Below are 12,922 nucleotides of genomic sequence, written 5' to 3' on the forward strand. Positions count from 1 at the left end.
CAAGCAGGAAAAACCTTCCTCTAAACCTAGAACTCTTGTAGTAATTGTAAACTTAGTGTTACTGAATTCAAAATCTCCAAAAGAAGTTTAAAAGCCAGCTTCAGCCAATCCTGCCAAGAGGTCAATAGAAAGTGCTACCCTACTTTGTTGCAACTGCATTTCTTAGCCTGTTTGCTCACACACAGACCCTTAGTTACTTCTGCCCTATTAAAAGCTGAAGGCACCAAGCCTCATCTAATTGTGAAATATTCTTTGCCTGGTCATTTAGAGGCACTTCTTACAAACCACAATGGATAGCTATTTACAAGCCTGGCTTCCTCTGCAAATTGAGTGTGTTTTGATGTTTCAGGGTGAAAGTTTCAGACAGAACTCTTCAAACTACAAATAATTAAGCTAAGTGACAGCAAGCAGTTGCTAGTTTTAAGTGTTTTGGTTTTTTTTTTTTACAGAATGGATTTAGAACAACACAGTAAGCATTGTGTTTTATTTGCAGCCTCATTATAATAGTCAAGAGCATGGATTACAGTTACCTAACCGTATATTTTTACACTATCCCAGGTGTCAAATATCTGTCAGACTGATCAACAACAAAAACTGTTACAGTTGAACACTTTTTTACAGATAGCTAAAGACCTCATTTTGGTTATATACAGCCTCACTAAAATGTTGCAGACACACAAAAATACCTATGTATTCAACGAAGAGGCAGCCTACTTCATTGTTTTTCTCAAAAGTAGTAAAAACTAGATATTGTTCAGCATCTTTCACTAAACCAGTTTGTGTGTTTGTAGAAAAATGATTTTACATTCACTCAACTTTCATGAGAATTTAAAGTGTTTACTTACAGGAGAAGTCGGTCAACCTTTGGTCCATTGTATCTCTCAAGGATATGGGGAGGCCTATACACTTTCATTGTTTCTGTGATCTGTACACTTCGTCTTTCAGCCCTCCTCTTTATAAGCACAGCTATGTAGTAATTACTTTATTTATAGAGATTAACTCAAGAAGCTACCAGGCTACAAACAGATAGCAACAGATTTACATTGATGACATTTTTGTATCACTTGTAACTGTGATGATCTATATTAACATCATGAATCATTCAAAGGCATAATATGAACTAATGGTCTATTTAAATTCAGGTTATGCTGTTGTTCCCTACCCCATGAGAACCTTAAATGTGTAACCAGATCTTACAAGCAAAACAGAAATATTAACCATCCTCCCACCTTTCAGATAGACCATACTTCCCATAACCTCTGTCCACTTAGCCTATTGGCTGGAGATAATAGCATTTCTAGTATGAAACATCTGGGAATCACCAGAATGGGGAAGGTCAGAACATGACTGGAGAGGGCATAATGCAGCTATTTTGATCTGACTATGGTCTATGCCTGAGTCACTTTGAAATACTATGTAGGTTATGATGGAAGAAAGGTGGGATACAAGCAGTCATCATCATCTGCATCGGTTTCAAGTGAACAAGCTCATTAATTGTTTTAGTCCGCTTCATATCACCTTATGTGTATTCCTTTCAGCCTAAAAGGCACTAGCCTAGCCACAATAGTAATCAATCCCGGTTTGAAAGAGGTGGACATCATTTTAAGACAAAAAACAAGTTTTGACATAAAACTTACCACTTGAGAATAAAACTGGTATCAGATCAGATCAGTTTTCCTATAAAATTTGCTATTTATCAACACTACTCCTCTTTCACATGTACCTTTTTTAAAAAAAATACAGACTGAACAGCAACAGGAATAAACTAGTCCAATGGTGCTCCACAGACTGGTGCTGGTTCATAAGCCATCAGATGCCAGTCTGTATATTGACACTGACCCATGGATAAAATGACCTAGGTTTTTTGGATCAATCTTTTGACTAAAATATTTATTCTTATGGAGAAAATAGTCATTTAGGCAGAAGCCCAGCAAATGTTTAATATTCAAAGGAGCTTCATAGTCTAAATCAGTGAGGTCTTTGAATATCTCAGGAATAAGAATTTCAAGGTTTTTGGGTGGTGACTTCCATAAACAAGCAGTCACATGTCTATTGAAATTGTTCTCTTTCTTTTATTTTTGCAATTACTGTAACCCTAATGTATGTACTACCTGTCTCAAAAGATTCTTAAAGCCTTCAAACACAAATAATAAAATGAATTAAACCCATTTCCAGTTTCCCTATCAGAGGAATCATTGTCGTTAGGGACCTCTCATTTATGAGGATTGCTCTATCTCTGAACCTGAATCTAAAGCCCTCTCTCCATTTTAAGGTCCAGATTTGTTCCCCTTTACAGATTGCTCTTTCCTACTCAAATGCCTAGATTCTTCAATGCATTTCCTGATCAGTTACTGAGTTACTTACTGTCTTCAGCAGCTTGTGCATTAAACTGAAACTGATTATTTTCAATAGATTTATTTTGATTCAATGTAGCTGTCGGAGACAATTTTAATTGACTAGGTTTCAAATTCACTGGGTTAGAACAATTCATTATTTGGTTTAGATAATCAGATAAAATTAAATTCATTTGAGGAAAATCAGATTGGGCTGGCATCAAATTCATTAAATTGATTTCAGCCAAGTTATTTAAATTAGTAGGAGCATGTAATTGCTGAATAGGCTTATAAGCAGACTGCAGCTGCTTATTTGCAACTTCTGTAATGTAGTCTTCCAGGAAAATTCATTAGACTGCTGCTGTATGCCTCTGTCAGAAGCCCACTTGCAGCTCAGAACATTGTTCTTCAGTAGTTCAATCAACCACACTGCAATTCAATTGGGACACTGGGAGGATTCAAAATCTCTGCTCTCTCCCTCCTGGATAGCAATGAATTGTTCCATCTTCTATTATCTGCTGCTACTTGTGCAGTAATGCCAATGTCAGACTCTGTCTGACTACATGTACTCTGAATCAGCAATCTACTTCTGGCTCTGAATCTCCCAATATGGTAGCTCAAAGCAACATTAAGGATTTTTTTTGCTGATAACCTGCTTCTCCTGCAGTAACTTAGGATATACCTCTTTGACTTTACACTTGTCAGCATTTTGCCTTTACTTTCTTTCCATTTCCTTCTGACTTAGTTGATTGATTTTTCTCTTCTGTGTCACTGAGTGAATTTAACTCTTCCGTGATTGTACACAGGGACAAGAATTATCATAGTGATCAGTGGCAAGAAATAAAAGAAGACAACATTAAGATATTACAAGAGACCTCTTTCCCAAAATATGAAAAATCAAAATAAAATTAAACCAAATCAGAAGAAAATCAGCCTGAGTAAAGTCTTTGATTGCGTAGATCACAAAACAGCTATGCATTACTGTAATTTAAAAGAAATGGGAAGTGGCACAACATTTGATTATCTTGATGTGTAATCTGTTACAGAGGCCACTGTTAGGGCAGAATATGGAAAAACATTATTTATTTATTCAACATCCCACCTTTCTATTGACAAGAGAGTCAGACAAGTGGGCTTTTCTTTTATACAAAGAATAGAGAAAATGTATTAAACTCAGTGGTGTCAAGATGGGAAATTGGAGGAAGAAACATCAATAAGTAAGAAATACAGATGGCATTGTATTATTAGCAGAAACCTGGAGCTAATAAAAGTAAAGGAAGAAAATGTACAGACAGAGTTATAGGTGACTATTAAGAAAATAAAAACGATCATAGAAGATTTACATCACTACCACATGGGTGACAAAGACATCAAAATGGTTGGAGATTTACTATCCTTTGACTCAGTCATCAGTGAAAATGGAAACGATAAAAGAAATCAGAAAACTCAGACTTGGAAGAGCATCTGTGAAAGAACTAGCTAAGGTCTTCAAATGTAAAGATATATAACCGAATACAATGTCATCCATGCAATAATATTTCCAAAATTCTAAATTCTCTGGATGCATGTGAAAGCTGCCAAATCAAGAAAGTTGACAGGAAGAGAATCAACTACTGTATATACACATGTGTAAGTCTAGAAATTTAGGTTAAAAAATTGACCCAAAAAAACCTGACTCAACTTATCCATGGGTCAATGTAAGTATTGTATCTTAACTCTTATTTAAAAGAAGGCACCATCTCCTGATGAAAACCAAGAGTATATTATGTGAAGCACTGACCCCCTCTACTCTCTCATCCATCCAATCTTAAGAGTAAGCACACAGAGTTATATCTGCTGGAATTTTATAAGTTCTTTGACTTTGTTTTGCTTTGCTTCATCCTTTCGATTCTTTACTATATTGTCCCTAAATTTTACCCTCGACTTATCAATGGGTCATAGCAAAATCCATAATTTTGGCCCCAAAACTTGCCCTCGACTTATACATAAGGTCGACTTATGGTTGAGTATATACGGTAATTTGAAATGTGGTGCTGGAGGGCAGTTCTGCACCTATCTATCCTGGACTGCTAAAGAAGACAAATAAATGAGACCAAGAGCAAATGAAGCGTGAATTCTCTAGAAGCAAAAAATGGCTAAATTGAGGGTATCGTATTATGGATTATGTCATCATGAGATGACATAAATTATTGGTAAAGACAATAATGCTTAGTAAAGTTGAAGGCAGTAGGAACAAAGATAACTGGCTACAGGTTGACTGATTTGTTCAAGGAAACTATATGCCTGAATTTGCAATACCTGAGCTGTGCTCTTAATAACAGGGTCTCTCAGATACCTCTCTTTCATAGACTGACCATAAGTTGAAGCCTACATGACAGCACATAACAAATTAATGCTTTTACTATCAAGAATTAGTTGAGGAAATCTGCGAACAGAACTAGTAAACATTTATTTTCATATCTGCCGTTAAGACAGCATATTTTCAGATACTGTACTGTAGGGTTGGGAAAAGTAAAGTCCCATAAGGTTGTTTTTAGAGTTTCACCAGGACTTTCACTCTCCCTCATGTACTGCGCAGTGTGGAGAGCTAGTGCAGTGTAGTGGTTTGAGTGTTAGACCAGACCAGACCAGTGTTCAGTTCCTAGCTTGGCTATGAAATCTGCTGGGTGACCTTGGGTAAGTCGCATGCTCTCAGCCTCAGGAAAAAGCAATGGCAAACTTCCTCTGAACAAATCTTGTCAAGAAAACCCTGTGATAGGGTCATCATAAATAGGAAATGACTTGAAGACAAACAATGACAACAACTACTCTGTAGAAGTATTTGTAAATAAGAAATATGGTCTCCTCCAACTCTACGACTCTAAGTACCATCAATATACTAAATTTTTAGAATAAACTGCAGATGCTGATGTCATGTGTGGTCCCTGCTATGGCCCCTAGAACTTGGTTTCTCCTCAGAAATGATGCAAAATCACAGAATCATAGAACCGGAAGAGAATTCAATGGCCCTCCAGTCCAACCCCTACCATGCAGGAATACACAATTAAAGCACCCCTGACAGATGACCGTCCAGCTTCTCTTAAAAAACATCCAAAGGAAAAGACTGCACCACCCTCCAAGGGAGTGTGTTCCACTGTTGAACAGCTTACTGTTTAGGGGGGGGGGGGGATTTGGGATACAATGTTGTAAATGTGGATTTTAATGTGCTGTGGGCCGCTTTGATTGTCTAGTCACAGAAAAGGGGGATATAAATCAAAGTTTTATTTTTATTTTATACTGTTCTTCAGTCTGAGCACTCATTTCCTTTTTTGAGAAGACTGAGGCAAAGTAGGTATTGAATAGTTCTGCCTTTCCTATGTCCCCTGTTAGCATTTTACCATCTTCTCTGTACAATACCCCTACCATTTCCTTCTTCTTCCTTCTGCTACAGACGTACCCCAAAAAGCCCTTTTTATTGTTTTTAAGCCCTCTATTATTATTATTATTAAGCTTTATTTATATGTGTACATTTACAGCGTTTTATAAATAAAGGTTAATAATAATAATAATAATAATAATAATAATAATAATATAGCACTGTAAATTTACACACCACTATACATACAATCTTTTAATTAGACGTTTCCCTGCCCTCAGGCTTACAATCTAAGAAGACACGACACAAAAGGAGAAGGGGATGGTTGTGGAGAAGGTGATCAGGTCCTGGAGTTCATCTCTCCTTCTGAGGCCTGGACCAAGGCAGATGGACTGGAGGGAGGGTTCTGTTTCTTAAGGATAGGCCCGATGGCATTGGGGAGGTCTGATGGTATTGGCCTACCCCTGTCCCCCTCTTCCCCTCAGAGGCCAGGATGGAATCAAATGCCTTCTGGGAAGGGCTCAGTTCCTTTAGGGAGGCCAGATGGGACTGGCCTACCTCCTCTTCCCCTCAGATGCCAGGATGGAGTCAGATGCTTTCTGGGAAGGGCTCTAGCAAGCCTGAGCTCATTCGGCACTTCAGCTTTTCAGATTCCCCCCCTACACATGGTGCCTACTTGCTTGAATTGCTCTTTGGTGATTCCCCCTTCCTTTCCATTTCTTATACATCTCCCATTTAAAACTTAGCTCAGTTGAAAGTTCTTTGGTCATCCACTGGTTTCTTGAGACACCTCCCATTTTTCCTGCTCATTGGAACTGTTTGAAATTGTGCCTTTAGTATCTCCCTTTTGAGAAACTCCCATCTCTTTTACTATTCCTGACCGTAGGATCACCCCCAGTATTTCCCTAAGTTTACTGAAATCAGCTTTCCTAAAGTTTAGAAAGTATGTCTGACTATGCTTGGCTTTTCCTTTCCACTGTGTAACAAATTTCAGGAGAACATGATCACTCCCACCTAAGAATCCTGTTACTTCCACCTCATTAACGTGTTGGTTAGGATCAGATCTAAAAGCACTGATCTTCTTTGTTGCCTCTCCCACCTTTTGGACAATGAAATTGTTTGCCAGGCAAGAAAGGAATTTGCTACTACAAATACTACAGAAGCAAGAACCCAGGACAAGCTCTCATGAATTTCAGTTCCCAGGTTTTCTTCAATCTGTTCCAAAGTAATGTATGAGCTGAAGCATGGTCAAGAAAAAAAAAATCATCTTTCAAGAGCAGTAAAAGGCTATAATGTTTTCATCTAAATAAATGACTACTTCTTAATGGCCAAAACTCAAGCATTTCATAAAGCATGTTTGTTTTTAACTGTATCCACTAATCCTAAATCAACAGTGCGTACTAACAAAAATTCAGTCAATATAAAGTGTTGGGGGAATGGAGAGAGAAATAAAGGAACTATTTTAAAGCTATCAGTTGGCATACTGAAGAAGGTATCTATTTTATTAATTCACCCTTCTTTGTCTCTACAAAAATACCATTCAGGATGGCCATCACTTTGAGCTGACTTGCAGGCTATTATCTTAAGGGTCTTTGAAAAGTATACTTCATAGGACTTTCCGCTTAGCACAGTGGGTCTGCCTCAGTCTCTCTCTCTCTCTCTCTCTCTCTCTCTCTCTCTCTCTCTCTCTCACACACACACACACACTCCTTCTCTCCCAAATGGCAAACTAATAAATGGTGTTTGAAAACTGCCTTCCATTTTGGAAAACAACTATTGGGAGGTTGGAGTGGATAGAGAGATGGTAGAGAATGTCAAACTCTATCTAACTTATCAGTTGGTTTTCTTGATTGTGGCTATACCGAAGTAGTGAACAAAACAGAAAATTAAACTTTACTGAACTCTAATAACATATAGAAGGGAGCTTATTGTGTTAGCTTTAGTTATATCATTGTTTTATTTTGTTTTTAAAGGGTAGCCAGACTCCTACAATTCCATTTTCTCCCCTCTTGGGCCAATGGTAATGAGAGGAACTCTATCAGTTTTGAGCTAGGAAGGAGGAGCTCTCCTCCACAGTTGTGTTGGAATCAGATGACAATGGAAATGTAGGAAAGATCCTGACTAGAGATGTGAAGGCCCAGAATTTTTTTGGGGGGAAAAACAACAACCCTGTTTTTTCTGAGTTTTTCCTGAATCATGCTAAAATAAAACATTCCATAATTGATTTTCTTCTGTTCAACCTTTTCAATTTGTTTTCTGTCCCCCCCCCCGTCCCCCCCCCCCCAGTTTTTCCCCGGGCTTTCGTATCTCTAATCCTGATCAATTCTCAAGCTGGAAACTGAAAAGAAAGCTGAAGCTAACCATTTGAGATAACAGCACAGTGAGTGATCTATCTCTGTCTCCACATGCATGTCTAGAATAGTGGTGTGTGTGTGTGTGTGTGTGTGTGTGTGTGTGTGTGTGTGTGTGTGTGTGTGTGTGAGGCAACCACATTAATACAGAAGTGGGAGACTTGAAGTCATCAAGATGTAGAAGTACAACTCACCACTGGCTACACTAGTTAGAGCTGATGGGAATTGCTTTTTAGCAACATCTGAAGGACAGATTGATCACCCCTGAACTGCAAAAAGAGCCTTTGATGGCTCTGAGGCTGAACTGAGATACAGAAGAAGACCAAAGCATTCCCTGACATCATGCAGAAGAGCAGAATTAAGTCAATGGCCAACATTCCAATTTATGAATGTCTCCTAATAAGATCCTCTGGGTTTGACAGGATTTATGCCTAGTTATGTGTCTAAGACCGCCAATAAAGGGAAGGGAAGAGTTCTAACATCTTATGAATGTAGCCAATGCAGCGACAAGATCTAACTCTTACCAAAATTCATGGCTATCAAATGATCTAATTAGAGAAGAAGTTTCAGAGAACAATAAATAGCCCCAATAAATCTAAGCACAATCAACACTGTGACACTTGTCATTTAGAAAAACCATACTAACCTCCTCTGGATTTCTATATCTTCTTGTGAGGGGCCATTTTGCACTTGTATAGGAAGTTGTGCATTTTGTCGAGGCAACGTTGGACCTAGAAAAAGATACATCATACTTTTAAGTTTTATTTGAAAACAAAATCACTTGTAAAATTTGCAAACATTTTTTTAAAAAATACAAACTTTAAAAAAATATTAATTTTTAACACAAGCAAATTAAGTTACAATAAAAAAAAATAATATACTCCAGATTTTTTAAAATAAAAAAGAGAGAAGAAAAGGGAAAGAAACAACAGTTAGCCCTTCATATCTGTGGACTTGGCATTCACAAATTTGATTATTCGTGATCTGCACATGAGCCCCTCCCACCTCCTCTTCCGATGTCTGGGACAGTCAGGCATCAGAGGGGAGGTGGGAGGGGTTCACTTTATTTGCAAATTTTCCACATTCGCTGGGATCTTGTTTCCCTAACCCTTGCGAATATATAACTAAAACAAAGCAGAGGTCTGACCCACCCTCCATTCTTAATTGTAAAATAAATAAATAAATAAAATAGACAAAAAATAAATATATTATTCTACCATTATAGATCTAACTAAATAATCCTACTAGAGTTACTGATAACCATAATAACAAATTACAGTTATCCCTCCATATTTGCGGCTTTGATATTTGCGGATTTGATTAATATGTTCTCTCTGGGAATATCTAGGTCCTCCAGTGCAACTCTATGGGTAACTTTAACTAAAAGTTGCACTGAAGGTCCTCTACAAGGCCTTTGTAGCTCCTCCAGCACTGTTGTATGGTCAGTATAGGTTGGACACTGACCACAGAGTTGAACTGGAAGACCTAGAGAGTCCTAGAGAGGTATTCTCTCAGGTAAAAACATGGTGTTTTGTTATTTGCGGTTTTTCCATATTCACGGGGGTCTTGTGCCCCTAACCCTAGCAAATATGGAGGGATGACTGTATTACATTGTTACATTTCTTATTGCTGAAAAGGTCCATAAACTGTTTCCAATTTTTCAGAAAATCATAAATTTGCAACTCATTTGAAACATTCTTGGCCTGCATATGCATTGCAGATATAATCCAGTGTGACACTGCTTTAAAAGCCATGGCTCAATGCTATTGAATTCTGGGAATTGTAGTTCTGTGAGATATTTAACCTTCACTATCAGAGAGCTAAAGTTCCCAGAATTCCATAGCACTGAACCATGACAGTTAAAAGTGGTGTCAAGCTGGATCATTTCTGCAGTATGGATGCAGCCTTGGACATTTTCAACAGCTTAAATAGGGTTAAGTGAGTATGTATTTTCCCTGGATAATGATTAACCTTCCATTTTGAAGCCAAGCCCTCCCTCCAGTCCATCTGCCTTGGTCCAGGCCTCGGAGGTTGAGAGGAACTGCTGGACCTCTTACCCTTTCCCGTCACCACTCCCTTCTCCTTCTGTGTCATGTCTTTTTAGCTTGTAAGCCTGAGGGCAGGGAACCGTCTAACTAAAAAGATTGCATGTACAGCGCTGTGTAAATTTACAGCGCTTCATAAATAAAGGTTAATAATAAATAATAATAATAAGTACCATCTATACATCATCTTATATTAAGTTTTCTTTGAAATTACAGTCAACAATCCTTATCCATAGATTTTATTATCCATGGATTCAAGTACTGTATCCAGTTTGAAAATATTTGAATATTGTACAAATTCCAAAAAGGAAACCTTGATTTTTGCCATTTTATATAAGGTATGCCATTTTACTAAACCATTGTGATGAGACTTGAGCATCCACGGACTTTGGTATCCACACGGGGGTCTGGAACCAAACCCCAGAGGATACTGAGGGCCCATTGTATTATACAGTGGAAACTCGCCTTACGCGGGGGATCCGTTCTGGACCTCCCCTGCGTAAGGCGAATTCCGCCTATGCTGGAGCCCCATTCATTTGAATGGGGCTTGTGCACGGGGAGGGCGGGGCGGGTGCGCACCCAATTCATCTGACTGGGACGTGCTGCTCCTTGCGCCCTGCGGCTTGAGCACGTACGCTCAACGCCGCGTATAGCACGCCCTCGTATAATGCGGGCGCGCTGTACAAGGTAAATTTTATCTTTGGATTACATATTTAACCTTACATCCCTTTGAACATTCTGCGCAAAAGTTTGGGCCCACCTTTTAATGCATCCTTTTACAGGTTCATCTTCCATCTCTAGTTTTAAAAGCTTTTTAAATTAAATGCTAGTCACCTTTACACTGCACTAATAAAATTCATTTTCTCCAACCTCTATATCTGCATTTCTCTTATCTTGATTAAATGTGTTCTTAAGTAAATAAATCAAGGAAGAGATTTACCATACTTAAGAAATATCTCTCTTGATTTCAACATCCAACTATCTTGTTCAAAGTATAAAATAATCGCCTCTATTTATAACCCATTTTTCCTAAGAAAAGCATTCTGCAATGAGGTCGATAATAATATCTTACAAAAAATGTATCTGTTTATATTTACATCAAACTCACAGAAGAATTTCTAATACAGTGATTTTAAAATTCAGCATGTAGCTTAACTTTATCATACCAAAATTACTATGCCACACAAATCTTAAATCATGACCTAGAAGTTCAAAAAGTTTCACATCTCTAGTGCTTATGGACTGCTTTAGAAGGTTCCAAAAGCATGGCACATGTGCAGGATATCCCATCTGTGTGCGTCACAGAGACCAAGAAGAAGTCTCTCATTTCTAAGCAATATCTACCCCATTGTCCCCAGTGTTGGCCTGTGAACAACCACACTGCCATTAGGAACAACAGGACTTCACCTGTTCCTAATAGTGGCACAGCCATATGCACGTGCTACCATTGGGGACAACAGAGGCTTACCTGAAGTCCTGTTCCCTCTAATGGTGATGCAGCCATGTGCATGTGGGACAATGGGACTTGAGTATCTGTGGATTTTGGTATCTATATGGGGGGCAATGTTCCGGAGCGAATCCCCTGTGGATACTGAGGTTCCACTGTATAAGGATATTTAGCTATATGCAATATGAAAATGATCCAACGACTATCCTGAAAAGAACATTCCCATCAATGCTGTTCTTGCAGTACTCCAAAAAGAACTAAAACGAGAAAGCCGAGATGCACCTGGATATTCATGGTGAGAGTGTAGGGCTTGGGCCCCCTCCAAAATAACTCAGCTTTAGAAAAAAACAACAACAGTACAAAGGAAGGTTGGAAAGAGAAACATATGGATTGGAATATATCTATAAATTCTAATCTATCAGCAGTGGGTTGGCCAGAGACAATGGCTTCCTTGTGGACTACAATTATTTTAATGCTAGTTAACACTACAATCTCACGAGGATGCAGCCACAGATGCTGGAGAAACGTCAGGAAGATAATCTTCTAGAACATGGCCACATAGCCTGAAAAACCCACAAAAAAACCACGGATGCCTGCCATGAAAGACTTCAACTTCACATGCTCTTAGTCTGTTTACCATATCTCCTTTCTGGTTCCCAGTCTGCAAACACCACATTCCAAAACTCCCTCCAATTATATGACCATGCACCCACCCTAGCCTCAAGCAATGTCTTTCCTCCTGCCTTTATCCCTCAACTACCCTAGTTAAAACAGAACTTGTCACCTCATCACCACACCCAGAAGTTTTGTGTTTCTATGGCCATTCTATGGCCATTCATTCTGTGGCCAGTCTGATTATAAAGGCCCTTGAAGAAGAGGTTGATCTCCTTATCTTTTTCTATATCCATTTCCCGAACACTGAAGCCACTTCTATGATTGCAGGGTAGGTTTGTATTACAGTGGGCCCTCCCCTTATGCAAGGGATCGTAAGGGGAAATCTGTGTATGCTTGTGCCCCATTAAAAACAATGGGAGTGCATACTCACACCTTGGGGGCAGCGCACACGGCATTACTTTGATTGCCATGCGGCTTCCGGGTAAGCTGGAAGCTGCATACAGTGCATCCGTGTATGGTGCAGGTGCACTGTATATAAGTTTCATGTCATATATCAATTGTTTTTTTCCATTACGATATCCACACAAAACTATTATTAATGATCATTAGGCTATTCTTTCAATTTCAGAAATCCCCAAGATTAAATGTAGTTAACTTGTGGAAACTACATCAGCTGCTATTCTCTTTTAATTAAAATGTGCTCAATCATCTTGTCATTATAAAGCTTATAATAATTCCAGAAAGACGAGTGTGAGCTGAACAATTGTCAGTGTGAC

General features: G+C 38.6%; 1 protein-coding gene across 5 annotated transcripts in view; it reads right to left on the reverse strand.

Moving 5' to 3' along the window:
* ENAH (ENAH actin regulator) overlaps nt 1–12,922 on the reverse strand; it is a 98,150-nt gene that overhangs the window by 23,927 nt on the left and 61,301 nt on the right. For 4 of the 5 annotated variants that reach the window (XM_042454324.1, XM_042454359.1, XM_042454351.1 and 1 more), the window contains exon 4: nt 8,686–8,770. In XM_042454324.1, coding sequence (XP_042310258.1) covers nt 8,686–8,770 — 85 coding nt within the window. Of the gene's footprint in view, nt 1–845; nt 960–8,685; nt 8,771–12,922 lie in introns of those variants that run through there. The other variant, XM_042454341.1, reaches the window with a different exon arrangement.

Source organism: Sceloporus undulatus, chromosome 1 (assembly GCF_019175285.1).
Source record: "Sceloporus undulatus isolate JIND9_A2432 ecotype Alabama chromosome 1, SceUnd_v1.1, whole genome shotgun sequence".
NCBI lineage: Eukaryota > Metazoa > Chordata > Lepidosauria > Squamata > Phrynosomatidae > Sceloporus > Sceloporus undulatus.